Source organism: Eptatretus burgeri, chromosome 6 (assembly GCF_056783735.1).
Source record: "Eptatretus burgeri isolate ZD-2024b chromosome 6, Ebu_testis_v1, whole genome shotgun sequence".
Lineage (NCBI taxonomy): Eukaryota > Metazoa > Chordata > Myxini > Myxiniformes > Myxinidae > Eptatretus > Eptatretus burgeri.
The window spans coordinates 54,010,835-54,030,824 of NC_140966.1; the positions used below are offsets into that span (position 1 = coordinate 54,010,835).

At 48.5% G+C, this 19,990-nt stretch overlaps 1 protein-coding gene across 1 annotated transcript; it reads right to left on the minus strand.

Moving 5' to 3' along the window:
- Positions 1-9,486: 9,486 nt before the first annotated feature.
- LOC147024807 (cytochrome c oxidase subunit 7B, mitochondrial-like) lies at positions 9,487-19,942 on the minus strand. Its single transcript, XM_085885098.1, has 3 exons — positions 19,646-19,942; positions 12,486-12,607; positions 9,487-9,646 (listed from the first exon to the last, which is right to left on the minus strand). The coding sequence occupies exons 1-3, from the start codon at positions 19,680-19,682 to the stop codon at positions 9,572-9,574; spliced, it is 234 nt and encodes a 77-aa protein (XP_085741224.1). The 5' UTR covers positions 19,683-19,942; the 3' UTR covers positions 9,487-9,571.
- Between the last annotated feature and the right edge of the window lie 48 nt (positions 19,943-19,990).

The window sequence follows — 19,990 nt, forward strand, 5'->3', positions numbered from 1 at the left end:
TATATATATATATATATATATATATATATATATATATATATATATATATATATATATATATATATATATATATATATATATATATATATATATATATATATATATATATATTGTTGTGGTTACCAAATTCGCAAACCACCATTCAGGTCCCTTAGGTGAGGTATCTCGGTAAGTACATGTGTAGTTAGGCCCAAACCCGTTGTCTAGTGGGAATACATGTCATTTATGCGTGCTGCGACTCTTCAGGATAGCCGTTTTTCTTTTACTATCTTTAATTTGGACCAACCGCCATGATTACCACCACAACCACAACATCAACCACCAACCACAACGCCGCTTCACCACAACCGCCACGACCTTCACGTCACACCCCGCAACCGTGGCATCGCCACCGTTCTTGCGCCGCTTGTGGGTACCGGTGTTGGACTCGTGCAGGGCGCGCGCCGAACAGCGTGTACAAAATCACGGATTTTGTGCTTCAAAAACGGATCAAAAACGACACACGCCCACTTTTTGCCGTCCAATCGGTGAGCGAGGGGCGATTTGGCCCCGCCTCCAGGGCGTTGGAGGGCGATCGATATATGCAAATTTATGGATCAAAAAGCATTCACGCCCACTTTTTCTCGGGCCAATGGGGAGCGAGGTGAAAGGTCGAAGGGAGGGGGTCAAAGATGAGAGGGCGAAGCCACGGGGCTGATATAAGCGACCGTGTTCGTCAGTCCAGAGAGTAGGAGAGAAAGAGAAGAGTACAGAGAGTTAAGACTTCGCGGGCGGTGGAGTTGGCAAGAAGGAGCTGGTCGTCGTGTGCGTTGGAGTCGGAGCGGAGGGGACGGAGCTGTGGAGAGGCGGCGAGGGCAGACGAGGGGGTGCTCGCGTCGTGCAGGGAGCTGCACCCCAGGGAGGCCGACAGCGCGACCTGGCCGAGGTGGAGACGCTCGTCGCGGGACAATAAAAATCCTCTATACCCCGAGCATCAGCAACCCCCTCCTGTTTCCCCCCGCGCTGAGATAGTGCGACCAAGGGGGCCCCTTTCCCACCCCCTACCAGACACTGTCCGCGAGGCCCGCGGAGTTGAGGCACCATCGCCGCTCCGTGTCTCATCACCAGACGGGTAGGCCCGACCCGGTCTCGGCCTCAGGCCCGCCTCATCCTTGAGGGTATTCTTTTCCTTGGTTTTGGGTATGTGTTGTTGGCGCCGTCTGTGAAGTAAAATTGTATAAGTGTTGCCGTGTGCTCGGTAGTCGGTATTAGCTCTGCATTGTGTCTTCGCTTTTACATTTGCTTTTTGTGTAAATTGCATTGTGTTTTTCTTTTCTGTGTGCATTTGGTGGAATTGTATATGTGTGCTTCCCATGTGCCGCGAATAAATGTGCTTTGTGTTGAACTGTTTCCCGCTTCGCTTCGTCATTTCCTTCATTGAATCCTCATCTTGCTTCACGTAAAGGGTTGGTAGTGGGCTGAATACGCCCGATAATTAATCGAACCGTCGAGGTCGACGATAACACCGCTCGGTTATTCTGATAGTACGGAACGGGTCGCTTAAGTGGCCCGTGTCCGAAGTCGACCTGCGGCGAGGTGCGATCGCCCGGTCTACCCTCCGCGTGGGTACTTTGGTAGGTCGAATTTGGCGAGCAACCCTATCCCACGCGGGGGCTGATTGGCTCGATCGCGGTGAGACCGAAAGGTCCACCCGTGACTGGTTCCCGGCGTTAGTCCGAGAGGGTCACGACTGGATTGTCCGTCCGGTGGGCGACGTGCCGCGATTCGAGTTACGTGGCCGTCAGCACGCCGGCGGGCGCGAATACCGCAACACTGGTGTCAGGTCGTGCGATACAAATTAATCGCCCTCCTCGCGGCACTGGTATCGGAGAACAGGAAAACGGGCTCTCCTGTCTCAAGCTAAATTCACGGGAATCGGTCCAGGGGTGAGAGAAGCGACCCCCGATTCCCTCCAAATTACGAGCGAGCGAAATTAACCCTTTAAGAGAAGCAAGATGGCGTCTCAAGGCGAGCGGGAGCCGGGGGTATTAGAAATGGATGTAGAATGTGTAGGATCCATGGCCCAGGATGGAATGCCCGTGCAGGAACACGGACTCGCCCAACTGAACCCAGAGCCCGAAATAGGTGCGGCAGCGGCCGCGGTGTATGACACCTCCCCCCCCTCTCCACCAAAACCCTTCCCCAACCCTTGCCGAAACGGCTCAGCTGAGTGCATCCGACATAGCCCAGCTATGCACCATGCTGGCGGAAATGACAGCGAAAATGGATGCAAACGCAAATGAAATTATAAACGAAATGAAAAGCATGAACGAAAAGATCGATGCGAGTACACAGCAAATGAAGGAAGAAACGAAAAAGCTGCGGGGTGAGACGCAGAACATGGGCCGATGCCTGCAGGCGGGCATGAAGGCCGTGACCAGGGAGCTGGGAATGGCGACTCCACGTGTGGGAGCAAACGAGCTGGAAGGGGGTGCAACGGATGACAGGCCCGCGGTGGAGGCGGGTGAAAAAATAATTCGGGGGGCGTGTTGGGCAAGGGTCGTGACAGAGGAATCGACGGTGACCAAGAGGGAAAAATTAAATGGGGAGACCAAAACGTGTGAGACGAGACACGAGGTGACGACGACAGAAACTTATAAATGTATGGAGACACGGGAGACAGAAAAAATAGAGGAGAGACAACACGATGAAGACGGGGTAAGTGACGCGCACACACACACGGAGGTAGTGGAGGATAGTGAGGTTGAGCTCGCGGAGCGTGTAGAGACCCAGTGCGAGCACCTGGATGGCCTCCTCCAGGAACGAGGGGAGGGAGTATGCCCCCTTGAGGCGAGTCACGACCAGGTGAGTTCGGTCGTGCTTTGCGAGGTTGAGGGGACGAGTGCTGTGGACAGGTGCTTGGAGAGCTTGGGGGGTGTAGAGGCCCCGGAGACCCTTGTGGGGACACAAATCCCCAGTGTGGTTGTCCCTGTGTGTGTGGTGCAAGGTGTGAGTGCGTCCCCGTGTGTGGAAGCGACCCCGTGTGTGAGTGGTGTGGTGGCGATGGTGCCGGAGTACGTGCTTCCCAGCACGCCGTGTGTGGATGAGGCACCGCGGGTGAGTGCCCTCGCGTGTGTGAGTGAGGCACGGTGTGTGAGGCACCGCGGGTGAGTGCCCTCGCGTGTGTGAGTGAGGCACGGTGTGTGAGTGAGGCACCGCGGTTGAGTGCCCCCGCGTGTATGAGTGGGGCACAGTGTGTGGATGAGGCACCGCGGGTGAGTGCCCCCGCATGCATGAGTGAACGGCCGTGTGCTAGGTCGCTGAATGCAAGGGAGAGTGTGTGTGAGAGAGCGGTATGTGAGGGAAATGTCGGTTGGCATGCGGGAGCACGCAGCCGCGTCTCCCAGTGTGAATGTGATGGAGTGGACTGTGTGCGTCGTAACACGCAGGTGTGCGTGGGTCGAATGGAGACGGAGACGGCGACATGTGATGAAAGAAAGCAGAGTAGCGGCTGTAGCTGTTTCGGGGACCGTGCCGGGTTCACCCAGCAGTGAGCACGCGGTCCGTGCTGTGCAACGCACGAGACCACCACGTGCTCGCTTGCGAGAGTGAAGTCCCGGTCCGGAAACGCACGCGGTGGATTTTCCGATCCCGCGGACGGACAAAGTTTAGGCAGGTAAATGGATTTGGACCGGACGGGTTCTCCACGCGATCGTGTGTGTTAAGCTCCAACGGGCAAAGCACACGTGTTCGCGTGGGGAACCCCTCGAGACGTGGGGCTTGTGTTTTTTTTTATGCGCACGGTGACGTCATGGCTGCACGTGGGGTTGGAATCCGGCAGGAGGGGTATCTCTGCCGAATGGTACCGTCCAAGGAGGGACGAGGTACACGTGCAGCTGCATGACGTCACGGGCAGGTGCGAAATGCGCGAGTTGCCGCGCGGGTGCTGCGCATGGAAAAAAAAAAAAAAAAAAGCAAGCCTCACTTTCGGGTGCACAGGATTCCTGGTCAAGAGGTGGAAGACCCCCTTACCCTGGGCACAGGATGAAAACTAGTTAGGGGGAAGGGTTAGCTTAGTTAGACCGACTTCATGGGGCAGGGGTAAGTCCTCGTGGAGTCCGTGGAATGGATTAGTTAGAGGGATTGTAGCGAGATTTAGGTTGGGAAATAAAATGATTTATTTGGAGACAGTGACAGACTTGTGAATGTGTAGAGGGGACGTAGTTTAGCTACGTAGTGTTAAAAGGAACGTGCTGTAGTTTAAGGGACGACGTGGGAGCACGAGTTAGTTAGGGGATGTAGTTAGAAGGATGGCAGAGTTCAGCGGTGTGTGTGTGTGTTGAAGAGTTGGTGAGTTGTGAGGCATGTGCTTGGTGAGTGAGTGAGGCCAGCGGGTCTGTGTGGATGGAGCGAATGGGGAATGCATGGTGCGATGAGTGATTGGGGGGAGGAGTGACTCCCGCCCAAGGGACCCCGGGGTCAGTGTAGACTGAGTTAGGGGGTTAGTCAAATTGAAAAATGGAGGTCGTTTTGTTGTTGGAGTGAATGTAGGCTCGAAACCCATTTGGAGGGGTGCAGGAGCCCTGTTGACGGGCTTGGGAGCGTGGCTGCGAAAGGTGAGTATCGCTGAGTGGGTACCCCGGGCACCAGGCTAGTCGGCCGCGGTAGGCCAAGGGCCCATGGGGGGCCGGGATAGCGTAGTGGGCACGGGTGCGCCTGCTTGGTGCGGGGGCCCGGGGCGCCATTAGCCGCGTGGGCAGTGTTGTGGGCACGGGTGACCCTCGGAAAGGGGCCCGGGAGGCCGGCCTGCCACGTGTGCGTTTCAGGGGAGGTGCCATGGGGGGCACTCCCCGGTGTTAGGGAGCTGGTAGGCTCGGAGGCAGTGTAGTGCCCGGGGGTGCCATAGCGGGAGAATCGGCAGAGGGTCGTGCCTGCCAAAGGGAGCCACGTGTCCCAGCCAGGAGACCGTGTGAGGGCACGGAGAGAAAATTGGGGGGCGAGGCCCGAAATTGTGAGGACACCAACACAGGCGACGGGAATCTGGGTTGTTCGAACCAATAGTTTAAGCGAGAGGCGCTTGTTGAAAGCCCCGGGGTAGTTTAACTGTTAAATGGATAGGGTAGATTAGGAAGTGTACCCCTCCGCACCATCCATCCCCTCGCTCTCGTTGTGGGCCGCTGGACCCACTTTGGTTATAGATCGCTGAAGTCTGGGGAGGGCATTCTGAGGCTTCGTTGGGCCTCGACACAGGACGTTAGCTCTCCCTATTCCCCTCCGGGAAGGGAACATAGGGGTTGGGAGTAGGCTAGGTGACAGGATAGGTTAGCCGAACAAAGACGATAAAGGGGGTTAGGGGACGATTTATAATGGGGGAGTAAAAATAAAAACAACAAAAAAAAATTAAGTTGGGGCTAAATTGGGGTTTGACAAATTAAGGGAGTGGGTATGTACAGTGACAGGCAAAGGCGATAGGTTGGGAGGGAGACAGGTAGGTAGGTCCGAGCCCGCCTTCCAAGTGGCCAGCACCACCGCACTCCCTCCACCAACCTCCACGGAACGGCAAAGGCTGGCCAACTTCATCGGCTGGCCGTGTTTTGCTTCAAGGCAGAGGCCGGCCAACTTCATCGGCAGCTGTTGTTTTGCTGCAAGGCCTGTGCCATCGGCTGGCCGTGTTTTGCTTCAAGGCCTGTGCCGGCCAACTTCATCGGCAGCTGTTGTTTTGCTGCGAGGCCTGTGCCAGCTGGATCGTCTGCAGCTGCTGTGCTGCAAGGCCTGTGCCGGCCCACTTCATCTGCCGGCTGGCTGTTTTTTTCTTCAAGGCCTGTGCCGGCCAGTTCATCTGCCGGCTGTGTTTGCCTGCTGCCTTTGCCATGCCATGCCCACTGCCCACGTTCACCAGGCCCGTTCAATTTTTGCTTTGCCCCCCCCCCCCCTGTTCATTTCCATGTGTGCCAGGATCCGCAAGGCAACAGTTTGCAAGCTGCAAGAACTGCCCTGTTGGCAGCTACAACACGGGCCTGCAGTGGCGGCCCGTGCACCGTGTTTGTGTTCATGCATCCATTCGTTGTGCTCATTGCGTGTGCCACTTGAGCTGGCACGGAGACTGCGTTTGTGCAGCCCATGCACCGTTGTGGTTCACTGAGTTCGATTCAAACCATCCATCCATCCATTCGTTGTGCTCATTGCTTGTGCCACTTGAGCTGGCACGGAGACTGCGTTTGTGCAGCCCATGCACCGTTGTGGTTCACTGCGTTCAGTTCAAAAGGGAAGGCCTTGGACTGCGTGTGAGCAGCCAGCCACGTTCCCTGTCACCTGCATTGTTTTGAGCCAGAGACTGCATGTGGGCAGCCTGGCTCCCTGCTAACTGCTTTTCTTTTGCAGAGTTCAGTGATCCTGGGCCATGGTTTAGTGTAAAATTTGTAAGTTAAGGTTAAGATGTACTGTAAATATGAGTGCGCCCCCGGCATGTATGTCTTAGCGCCGGCAATTTTATTTAAGTCGTCCGTGTGAGTGAGTTTGTTTAGATAGTTACGCAGCCCTCAGGTTATTTATTTTGGGGACACGAATACCATGAATGTCGCACTCAGGGATCCGTAGGTAAAATGTACTAGGGGAAAACTACACATGATGGCACACGAGAATTTGACGACTCGGGACGAGTCTGTAAAAAGGGGAGGGGGTAGTGTTGTGGTTACCAAATTCGCAAACCACCATTCAGGTCCCTTAGGTGAGGTATCTCGGTAAGTACATGTGTAGTTAGGCCCAAACCCGTTGTCTAGTGGGAATACATGTCATTTATGCGTGCTGCGACTCTTCAGGATAGCCGTTTTTCTTTTACTATCTTTAATTTGGACCAACCACCATGATTACCACCACAACCACAACATCAACCACCAATCACAACGCCGCTTCACCACAACCGCCACGACCTTCACGTCACACCCCGCAACAGTCGCATCGCCACCGTTCTTGCGCCGCTTGTGGGTACCGGTGTTGGACTCGTGCAGGGCGCGCGCCGAACAGCGTGTACAAAATCACGGATTTTGTGCTTCAAAAACGGATCAAAAACGACACGCCCACTTTTTGTCATCCAATCGGTGAGCGAGGGGCGATTTGGCCCCGCCTCCAGGGCGTTGGAGGGCGATCGATATATGCAAATTTATGGATCAAAAAGCATTCACGCCCACTTTTTCTCGGGCCAATGGGGAGCGAGGTGAAAGGTCGAAGGGAGGGGGTCAAAGATGAGAGGGCGAAGCCATGGGGCTGATATAAGCGACCGTGTTCGTCAGTCCAGAGAGTAGGAGAGAAAGAGAAGAGTACAGAGAGTTAAGACTTCGCGGGCGGTGGAGTTGGCAAGAAGGAGCTGGTCGTCGTGTGCGTTGGAGTCGGAGCGGAGGGGACGGAGCTGTGGAGAGGCGGCGAGGGCAGACGAGGGGGTGCTCGCGTCGTGCAGGGAGCTGCACCCCAGGGAGGCCGACAGCGCGACCTGGCCGAGGTGGAGACGCTCGTCGCGGGACAATAAAAATCCTCTATACCCCGAGCATCAGCAACCCCCTCCTGTTTCCCCCCGCGCTGAGATAGTGCGACCAAGGGGGCCCCTTTCCCACCCCCTACCAGACACTGTCCGCGAGGCCCGCGGAGTTGAGGCACCATCGCCGCTCCGCGTCTCATCACCAGACGGGAAGGCCCGACCCGGTCTCGGCCTCAGGCCCGCCTCATCCTTGAGGGTATTCTTTTCCTTGGTTTTGGGTATGTGTTGTCGGCGCCGTCTGTGAAGTAAAATTGTATAAGTGTTGCCGTGTGCTCGGTAGTCGGTATTAGCTCTGCATTGTGTCTTCGCTTTTACATTTGCTTTTTGTGTAAATTGCATTGTGTTTTTCTTTTCTGTGTGCATTTGGTGGAATTGTATATGTGTGCTTCCCGTGTGCCGCGAATAAATGTGCTTTGTGTTGAACTGTTTCCCGCTTCGCTTCGTCATTTCCTTCATTGAATCCTCATCTTGCTTCACGTAAAGGGTTGGTAGTGGGCTGAATACGCCCGATAATTAATCGAACCGTCGAGGTCGACGATAACACCGCTCGGTTATTCTGATAGTACGGAACGGGTCGCTTAAGTGGCCCGTGTCCGAAGTCGACCTGCGGCGAGGTGCGATCGCCCGGTCTACCCTCCGCGTGGGTACTTTGGTAGGTCGAATTTGGCGAGCAACCCTATCCCACGCGGGGGCTGATTGGCTCGATCGCGGTGAGACCGAAAGGTCCACCCGTGACTGGTTCCCGGCGTTAGTCCGAGAGGGTCACGACTGGATTGTCCGTCCGGTGGGCGACGTGCCGCGATTCGAGTTACGTGGCCGTCAGCACGCCGGCGGGCGCGAATACCGCAACAATATATATATATATATATATTGTCGCGGTTTCGAGCCCGCCGGCGCGCTGGCGGCCACGCAACCCGAATCGCGGCAGGTCGCCCACCGGACGGACAATATATATATATATATATATATATATATATATATATATATATATATATATATATATATATATATATATATATATATATATATAGTTGAAAGTGTGTCTGTGTGTCTGTGTTTCTCTGTGACCTATGCACGCGAAAAGTACTGGACTGATCCTCACCAAACTTCACATGCTGACAGAACATGTACCCGGGAGTGTCGCGATGTAAAAGAATTGTACTTCCGACTTCCGGTTTCCGAATTATGACGTCATCACCTGATTGTGTGTTTCTCTGTGACCTATGCACGCGAAAAGTACTGGACTGATCCTCACCAAACTTCACATGCTGACAGAACATGTACCCGGGAGTGTCGCGATGTTAAAGAATTGTACTTCCGGTTTCTGAATTATGACGTCATCACTTGATTTCGTAACGTTAATTTTTCAAGTTCAGCCGATTGACATGGGGTCAACGCCATATACAATATATCTAACATATCATTAAGTTTTTGTTTGTCTGTTTGTTTGTTTGTCTGCACACGCTAATCTCCTGAAAGGTGAAAGATGTTTTTTTCCAAAACAAGATGGCTGCTGAAACAAGTCACCGATTGTCAATTTTTTTCCTACGGTGAATTGTTGTGCAGATGATGCTCAAGAAATTTCAGATTTTTCCCATGCAGCATTGTACTTGACATTTTCACCAGGATACCGCCACGAAAAATCACTCACGTTCCCCATGGAGAGTTCATTAAAATGTATGAAGCGAAAAAAATTTCCATTGCATGGTTTGAGATAGAGGTCCAAAGTTTTTCGTTTTTTTCAAGATGGCACCCATACCACGTGATCTATGTCATAATTATCATCAATCAAGTATGCTATCAAAAAAAGATACATACTACGGTGAAAACTCGTTCGAGAAAACGATTTTTAAAGCAAAAAAAGAAAAATAAGAAATAAACAAGAAAAACAATAGGGTACCCAGTCATATAGAAACTGACCAAGTGGTACAAGTTTGGTATGCAGTATTAAATAAAAGTCAAGTAAAGTCCAAAGACACATTTGACAAGTCTTTAATATCCAACAAATATTTGCACAGATGAATTAGGTGTGGCACCAAATCATGCACTGCAGTTCAGGTATCAATTGTTATATGGCTTGGGGGTCACTCTACCGACTGGTGACCAGCCCCAGGGGATGTCAGCTTGGGTGCAGACCTGTGGACAGAAAATAAATCAGGTCAAAATAAATAAAACACAAACAAACCACACACAAAATCCCAGTGGCAACACAAATGAAACTACGTGCATGCTCAATAGATTGTCAAACTGAAACACCTTACGATGTGGAATATACTGAAAAAAAAGTCTACAAATCCTGTGGCTCACTCCCAAGGTTACTCCAGCAAAAATAAAACATTTAAATTGATATTGGTTGACCCCCACCATCGTTGCATGCATTTTATGCCTACATTATAGCACCAAATTACAGACCTTACCATCCCACAGATAAACCAACAAGCTGGAGGATAAATATGACCAAAAAATAAAAATAAAATAAAAAAAGCCACAGAGTATTAACAGGGAATTTGTTATTTCAAAATAAAAGCAGATTTTCATGACAATCTCATCACCATGTTCAAAGCTTGGTGTCGACTTCATGGTTAAGGTGGCTGGTTTAACACCTTGGGGTCTCATATCCAAGCCCATCGTTTAGTGGCACCAACACCAAGTGGGTTGACTCAGCCTGTCATCCTTCCGAGGTCAGTAAAATGAGTACCAGATTACTGGTAATGGGGGGGGGGGGGGGGACTACATCATGGCACAGCCATGCCCCCAGAAAGATGATGCAGTCAAGCAGCCAGAGGCTACATCCTTACAATTCAGAGGCCAGTGTTTGTCATGCTACAACTCTTGCAATTCTAGTCCAGTTACATCCAAGACTTGTTACATAGGATCAGCATGACCCCATTTGATGTATTGGGGCGTTTTAAATCTTCGCCATTGGTTTTGCAAATTCTCGATGTAAACGTGGATCGTGTAGCGCCGCCTCTTGGTGGAGGAGGGCATTAAAAGTCTCCACCACTTACAAAACAGGATTCTTGTCTCCACATTTTCTAGTAGTGAGGTGTTTTGAATTATAAGCAGACATAAGTTTGCTTCGTGCACGTAATCCGGATTATTATTTATTAATTCTTGCAAACACCGAGCTGTCAGTTGCCTATACACCAACCAAATAAAAGTACAAATCAGAACATGTTGCATGCCGAGACCAAGATTAGCCGTACGAATAAATCAGGTCAAGTGAGTACAAGGTACTATTTATACTCTAAAAGGGGTCATGCACATGTGTTCCAGATCTCTGTACATTTAGACCCCTCAACACCCCAAAGATCCCCAAGACCAATGCTCAATCTGCAGCCTACCCATTCAATGATTGAAATTATCACATGGTGGACATTTATGCCAGTTTGCCATTATGACTTGCATTAATGCTGTTGCAGAGATAAAACTCAGGTGCACACTTGGTTTGCCAGACCAAAAATATAGATTGACAAAGGAACGAAACACTTGGTACCAATGTCTGGAATTATCCAAGTCATCTAAAATGGGAGAGGAGGGGAGGAGAAATACATAATTTCTCTCATCCATAGTGCTGTAAAGTATGAGGGGTGCGAGAATCTGTTTGGTTTCCATCACAATTAGAGTCATATAGGTCATTTGGTTCTTCCAATCAACAAACAAGGATGTGTTGACAGTCTAAAAGATGAGCTTGAATTTATAAACTTGGTTGCTCTCATTATATTCAACCAATGCTAACGTACAGAACACCCAGCTTAATGTCCATCCAAGGAACGGCACACACTTCTTGATGCAACACGTTGGGACATATCACACTTTGTGATGACATGTCCCAACGGACAGATGCCCTGCTTTGCCGGTGAAGCAACAATCCGACAGTTTATAGTCAGGTTGGGAATCGAAAATCCGCGACAGCTCAAAAGGTACGTGTGCTACCTCTGTTACACCCTGGTATTCCACAGGCAAGTTGTTACATCGGTGAGCACACCATCTCTCAGATGGGGGTGTGAAGCCAATGGGGAATGGCATGCTCGCATTGAAAGATCCCATGGTATCTTCCACAGAAATCTGAACAAGTTCCAAATGCCTGCCCTGGCCACAGGTACAGCAACTAAACCATACATTGCAATCCATGTTACAAGACTGCTTTAGCAGCATGTGTAACACACCACACCACACGCCCAATGGTCTACCTTTATTGTACAAAACATCAAGACAAGTTTGCACTTTGATGGTACTTCGAGTACAGCATGCTGCCATTGACCTAACTGGCCACCACCTTGAAGAGATACCCCACTGGCAGCACATCAATATCTCCACAGGGATTTATTTTTTGTTTATTTTTTTTTAAAGAAGTTCACACTTGCATCAGTTCTGGCCAACACTTTCTACCTTCATGGCTTTATCAAAAAAAACAAAATCATCTGCTTAAAACTTGGAGGGGTGGGGGTTGGATTTAAAGCCAAATGAGATCAATAATTAGGTTAAGTTCACAATTTTAAAATGCAATTTACAAAACTGGGGTGGAGAGGGTTTTTAGTTCCTGGAACACCTACAAGGCCACCTTAAATGGTGCTTTGCATGCTACAAGGTATTTTAGGAAGAAATCTCCATTCCCAAGGGACATCAGCTAACAAGGTTTATCCATGCCCTAATCAAAACAAGGAAGCAAGCACATTGCATTTTTTTTTAAATGGTCCCCGTTGCACTTTTCCGAAACGGGGGGCTGATGGATTTGGTCTCGATTTGCATGTCCGTACGTCCGCAACCATTTTGCTGATATGGATGGACCGATTTTATTTGTACTTGGCAAAAAGACCACATGATGGTGTACAATATGTACGTCATTCTCCATCCATTCATTCAAAGCAAGACATTACCATCAAAACATACAAAACTCTTCAGCATGTTCAGCTTGTCACATATCGATTCACGTCAACCAGAAAAATAATAATAATAATAATAAATCACTTACATAGGTCCAAACCGATACACAAAACAAAATTCCAGATGCCATGATTGCATTTCCGTATTTTTCATGGAACATGGATGAAGTGCTTCCATGACGTCGGGCTGCAACTTGGCGTAGTCCTCGCCCTACACGTACAATCAGATGTTAGTGTTACTACGAGAGAAGAAAATATATTTTATATATATATATATATATATATCATATATATCATGTATATCCAAAGGGATGTACAACTGCAGAGTGAATTAACCTAATTTTATTTATAAAACTATCTCAGACATACTGACAAGTCAGCCAACATCATTTAATTCCTGTGAGGTGAAATCCCCTACAACACATGCCTGCAGTATTTTCTGGAATGCCAGCCACATTTTCCATACAATGATCATGGAACTTTGTTACAAACCATCCATGGGTAGGCGATCATATGTTGAAAGCTTTGTCTCATATTGCTCAAGCGATTGCCAAGAAAACAAATTTTAAAACTAACAAAAGTGAAAAAGGGAAGAGATGAAAAATCTGACGAACCCAAATCAGGGCTGCAAGGCGGTGGAGCAAAGGTGACCAATTGCTCAAGTCGTTTGTGTACAGTCATGCTGGAGACCAACCATCTACATAGCAAGACGAACCCTCCAAATCTGTGCAGTTTCTTTTGAGCTTCAATGTAGTGCTCAGATTTAACGGCAGTATCCTTTGGCATGAATTCCAAATGAACTATCCCCTTCACATCCCCCAAATGCCATAAACAAGACTTTTCGAAAATGCTCAAATCTAGGGGAAAAATTTTTTTGGTGCTTATCCTTTGTGGTGGCAGTCCACCGACAGTCTCTTCGGGGTACTTGCAGAATCATAATGGTGCATCAAACTCTCATCTCGTTGCAATATCGAGCATAAACTGGTCACCTTCACGTTCACAACGCAACAGCTCTGCACACGCTTCTGCATGGCAGTCAGCCAGCATTCAGGAAACCCACCGTGCACACAACTTCCTCTATCTGAATGGTCAGAATAGTCTGCACTTGCTCGTGTGAAATGCCAAGCTAAGGAGTGGGAGTCTGCCGAGATATGCGTCGGTTTTCATTAACAAGCTGATCAGCACGTTTTTGTCCCCGTATCTGTTGCAGTTATTGGTTTCTCGCAATGCTGCTCGTCTTGCAGATGGGTTTATCCAGGGTCATTGTCTTTAGTACACCAAACCCATCGACGGACAGTACTCGCATCGATGCAATCATCGACAAACAACCTTCTTTCACCAAGGAATGTCGATAGGCCCATTCTGTTGGAAACTCAACTGCACGCTGCTTTAACCACAGACGTCATGCTGACCCATGCCAGCTTGACTAACGCAGCACTGATACATCAAGCGTCAGAATCACAAAATGGCACTTGGGGAACTAATGTGCAAACACGTGCTTCATTTCATTAGAATATCCTTACCAGTTTTGAAGAAAAAGAATAGAATAGAAAAAGAATACATATATATATATATATATATATATATATATATATATATATATATATATATATATATATAATCTCTTATAATACCAAGCTTGCACACTAAAAAAAACTTGGCTCGCCGTCACACGATCCCTATGAAATTGCTGTGGCACTTAGTGGACATGCCGACAATGTTTAGGAAGTCTTGGCGTTCCATAGTAACACTAGCATTTTGCACAATGCGTATTTTTGTCATTCCCCGTGTACGGTCTGTCGTCTACTACTATCTATGTTGTACTGCTATCCTGTGCATGTGCACGGGTATCGCTAGTATATACATATCTTATGGGTTAAAATGTTCTTGGATACTCTTTTAAAGAATCTTCCCTTCAACCCCCCCCCCCCCAATCTATTGAACATAAATTTGACATAACTTTCATTGCTAACCCAAAAACATTTCGTCGAGCAAAACGGTAGGTATATCACAGGTTATTGCAAGATTGGTCCCCTGCAACCTCCCCTCCTGAGTGATAACACTGGCTGTTATGTTGCAAGCTTCAACTGTTCAATGTAGACCCTACCACATTATATATTTTGTGTAACAGTGATGAAACGTGGCTTCATCACTTGGATCCTAAAATCTATTTGGAATCCATGCAAATGGAAGTCCACCAATGGTGGATGAAATAATAATTCTAGCATTAGTTTAAAAAAAAAAATTATCATGCAAACTTGTGAACCAGTGATGGCATTTTGACCAAACTTGGTACAAGTATATATTACGACCAAATACCACCCATTGCTTTGCTGACAGCAATACAAAAGGGGAGGGGGAAAAAAAAAAAGAAAAGAGGGCAGGGGGTAAGAGGGAGAGAGGGATGGGGGAGAGAGAGCAGGGAGAATGAAGAGGTGGAAGGTAAAAGTGTGAGGAGGGGTGGGGGAATGGAAGACAGTGTGAGGTGAGAGGAAGGGAAGGCAGACGTGCAGTGGAGCCTTAATTACAATTCATTCCGTTTCATCAAAATGATTCTGCACAGAATAATAGTGAAGATGGAAACAACGTCTCAAATCAATTTTCTACCGGTTATACGCCAAACAAACACCACTCGGACATAACCACCGTACAGATATGTCCAGAGGCAGAGCCAAAGAGACAGACAGACGAGATGTGGGAGGAGGGGGTAGAACAAGGATGGTAGAGAGAGACAGACGTTATGCTTTATGAACATGCGTGCACGCACACACTTTGGGTATAGATGATGCAAAGATGAACAAATTAGATTTTGGCATTAAGAGGTCAAAGGTCGTGTCAAGTAAAAACAATTCAAATTAAAACATATTTATTTATATCAGAGTTCACAAATGAAATTTATTTAGTACTTCTTTGTAATTCCTGTGCAATGTATTGAATCTTCCTCATTGTGATGTCATCTTGTTTTATTTAATCACTTCTACCACCAATGGTGGATGAAGATTCGGTTTTCATCGCTGTTTGTCAATCAGCAAGATCTCACAAATGTTGCAGACTGAATCGGACGAAACTTGGACAGGTCGGGTGTGTGACAAAGAAGATTTGATTTTGGTAAAGATCCGAATACGATAATTTTTATGAAAGTGATTTTTAGCAGCGTCTCGCATAGCGAACGCTGCTCATAGAGAGCTCGGCGTTGTTATTGTTCTTGTGAAGACAAAACCATTATATTAGGACTCTGCTCCTTTATATACACGATCCGGATCTCCTAAAATACTAAGCACATGTACACATCCTCGCATTAAGAGTGCCTTTTGAGAGCGTCTATCATGAACTTTTAAATACCAGTGCATGCCCGTAGGTGCGTGCCCGTACGTGCAAACAAAACAACAAAAAAAAAAAACTTTCAAACCGCGTGCCAGAAACAACCACACAGGCCGTTCCTTCGCTCTCGCGTGCCCGTACGTGCAAATTTTTTTTTTTTTTTAAAACAACCAGACAGGCCGTTCCTTCGCCGTCGTAAATGACGACTGGATTGGGGCATTGTGTTTAAGAAAATCGAGAAAGAAAGAATAGTCAGTCGATAAATCAAGAAAAAAAAAAAATCGAGAAAGAATACAGTAATCGTCACTGACTGGATTGGGGCATTGTATTGTTGCAAATTCGCGCTCGCCGGCGTGCGGACGGCCACGTAACTCGGATCGCGGCACGTCGCCCACCGGACGGACAATTCAGTCGTGACCCTCTGGGAACTATCGCCCGGAGCCAGTCACGGGTAGGCCTTTCGACCTCACCACAATCGTGCCAATCGGCCACCCGCGTAGGATAGGGTTGTTCACCAAACTCGCCCTACCTAAGTACCCACGCGGATGGTAAACCGGGCGATCGTACCTCGCCGCAGGTCAACTCCGGACACGAGCCGCTTGGGCAGCCCGTTCCGTACTATCGAGATAACCGAGCGGTGTTATTGTCGACATCGATGGTTCAGATTAATTACCGGGATCTTGCACCCGCTACGAACCCTTTACGTGAAGCAGGATGGAGAGTCAATGGAGAAAAGACGAAGCAAAATGGGAAAACAGTTCACACAATGCACATTTATTTCCCGGCACACGAAAAGCACGTATATACAGCGATACAGTCAAAATGCACAAATAGTAACCAGAACAATAAAAGCAACAACGCAGAGTTAATACCGACTACGCGCACACACGGCAACACTTATACAGCTTTACTTTACAGACGGCGCCAACACACATTTACACCAAAGCAAAGGAAAGAAGCCACCCTCATAGACAAGGGGGCAGACAGGCCTGTAAGGCCAAATGTGCGCATGACCTGGAGGAGCAGCCAGGTCCGCGAGACTGGGGGGGGGGGGGGGGTCCTACCCGCGTCCTCGTGACGCGTTGGCGGGCGAGCCGCAAATGTGGCCGCGCGGCTGTGCCCCGACTCCGTGCTCCTTGGCACGACGTTTGGAGTGGGGTGGGAACGGGGCCCCCTTTTGCACTCTCAGCACGGGGGGAAAGGGGGAATTGTTGATGCCCTGGGGGAGGAGAATGGCTGGCTGGCTTGGGTCCCACGACGAGACGAGCGATTCACCACACAGTAACCTCGTCGCCGACCGCAGTCCTTCTCGCCTCGGACCCGAGCTCCTTTGCCTGGAGTTCCACCGCGCGCTCTCCTCACCCGACCGACTCTACTCTCCCACTCTCCTCACCAGACTCCCCCGATGACTTTGCCAAAAACCCTCTCGGCGACTCCAGAACCCAATTCACTTCATTCGCCTTGCGCTCGCCTTCTTATAGGCTAGCAGGAGCAGCTAATATGCAAATATTCGGATCAGAATGACCTCGGGGGCGGAGCCACGCTCGCCCAATGGTTGGAGGAAACGGGGGCGTGAATCTCCCCTGATCCTAGAATTTGCATATATCGACTTCACACGCACGCACGCACGCACGCACGCGCCTGGAGGCGGGGCCAAGCCGCCCCGCGCTCGCTAATTGGACGGAGGAAAAGTGGGCGTGTAGAGTTTTTGATCCGAATTTTCCCTCGGAAAGGCCGCTATTTGCGCTCGCGGCTCGGTGCGCTCGGCACCAAACGCCGAACGGGCCCGAGACAGCCCGACGTTCAGTGTTCACAGGTGGTGCGGTTGTTGGTCGTAGAAGGAGGGAGGTGAAGGTGGTGGAGGGTTTTAGGTGGTGGTTTGATGGTTATGGTGCCGTTTGGGAATGGCGGTGGTGCGATGATGTGGGAGCGTAGATGGTGGTGGTGGCGTGGTTGTTGTGTGATAGCGGTTGAGACGTGGTTGGTTCAAAATAAAGATAGAACAGAAAAACGCCTAACTCAAAGGATCGCAGCCCGGATGAATCACATAAATTCCCTCTATACAACGGGTTTGGTCTAACTACACATGTACTTGAGATATCTCACCTACGGGTCCTGAATGGTAGTTTGCGAATTTCCACAACCGTAACAGTATTTAAGAAAATCGAGAAAGAATACAGCAAGTCGATTTAAAAAATAAAAATAAAAAATAAGAAATAAAAAAACCAGAGAGAATACTGTACTCGTCACTATCTGGAAGTTCGCATATCGCAGTTATGATTATTCGCAATTTAGTTTTAATGGCCAATTATTCAATTAGCGCAAACGTATTTTGCCTTTTCGCAAGGAAAAACATGGAGAGGAGAGGAGAGGAGAGGAGAGAGGAGAGAAAAAAACTCGTAATGGCGAACGCAGCTGAGTTTCTCTTCACCATCGACCACGGCTACGCAGCAACGCTTCCTGTCATTGGTTGATATAAAATGGCCGCAGCAACGGTTCCTGTCATTTGTTGGTAAATAAATGGCCATAACTTGGGAAGCACTTGTCTGATTAATATCAAACCTTGAAAAGGCACATCCTCAGGTCCCCAGCAATACACCTGGCAAGTTTCAATTAGATCGGACCAGCGGTTGTCGAGAACCAGCGGTCTCACACACACACACACACACACACACACACACACACACACACACACACACACACACACACACACACACACACACACACACACACACACACACACACACACACACACACACACACACACACGGAATTATAGATAGATATTCGGACATTTGCTTTAAAGTTTCGAAAAGTTCACGTTACTATTTAAAGATTATTCCATTTAATATATTGCAATTTCATAAATATACGATATTTTGTAAATACACTATGACGGGTCTCGCTATTGGCTTAATCAAGGCACGTGACGAAATATCGGAAGTTGTTTTGTTTTTTTAGCCGACAAAACCTTTAGGATGCTGCTCTTGGACACATTTGTCCTTGTTAAACATCGAGAGAGATAGGGCGAAAAAATTTTTTTTAAAACGATATCTCAAAAACTTACGGATGGATGAGAAAACTAGGTGGACGAGTTGGTTCGATGACAATAACAAGGCAATTGCATTTTGGTTGAGATTCGGGTCCAGATCAGACCCGTCAATGGGATACAAAATGTAAACACTTCTGCCTGGTAGAGGTATGCGCTCCACAGAGTGCCGTTGGGAGACAGGTGAACAATGTTCGACTCAACAAGAGTCACGTGACAAAAAGGCAGTTCAAGCCATCAAGCGGGTGTTGCGGCTTAAATTAACCACAAAACAAAAACACCGGGGTTGAATCTACAGTTCATGACGCAACAAACAAAAGGTTCAAAACCAAGACGATAGAACACACACACACACACACACACACACACACACACACACACACACACACACACACACACACACACACACACACACACACACACACACACACACACACACACACACACACACACGCACGCAATTCATCTTGATGTTCAAGTTACTCATGTTCACGTCCTGCAAGCGATTTACGCACAAACATCAATGTACAGTGAATACACACACACACACACACACACACACACACACACACACACACACACACACACACACACACACACACACACACACACACACACACACACACACACACACACACACACACACACACACACACACACACACACACACACACACTTCATCTTGATGTTCAAGTTACTCATGTTCACGTCCTGCAAGCGATTTACGCACAAACATCAATGTACAGTGAATATACACTTCACATCCGATTAATTTAACTCGTCGAGCGAGAGAACTCATTTTGATCACAAGATCGATTAACAAACTCATATCGGACGAACGTGAAACCCGTTTCCACATATAATAAAGGACAAACCGACCTGCGATGCAAATTGTAGATCTTGCAAAAGGAAACATGGTAAAAGCGATCACGAACAAACCCGCCGGTCACACCAAGGTCACCAGGCCTCACTTCCGCGAAGCCAAACGCTGGATCACGAGCCCGCCCGCCCAAATGTGTTTTTATAAATGATTACTTAAACTCCGTCAAAATCTATTGTTTTTCCAAGTCGTACTTATTGTGAATCGGCCATGAGGAAATATATTACATTTTAGCTTTAAGTAAACTGGGAGGCGCACGTGACCGTGACGCACGCAATGCGCCCCGCCCATTCCTGGCAGGGGCGGGGTTTATGTACCACGTGCAGTGTTTCCACTCGAACTCC

Bases quoted from the DNA above. Each gene is read 5' to 3' on its own strand.
- LOC147024807 (XM_085885098.1), bottom strand. From the start codon at position 19,682: ATGTTTCCTTTTGCAAGATCTACAATTTGCATCGCAG. The intron at 12,608-19,645 runs GTCGGTTTGTCC...TTGTACGTGTAG, and splicing joins ATCTACAATTTGCATCGCAG to GGCGAGGACTACGCCAAGTT. The intron at 9,647-12,485 runs GTAAGTGATTTA...TTCTGTCCACAG, and splicing joins GTGTATCGGTTTGGACCTAT to GTCTGCACCCAAGCTGACAT.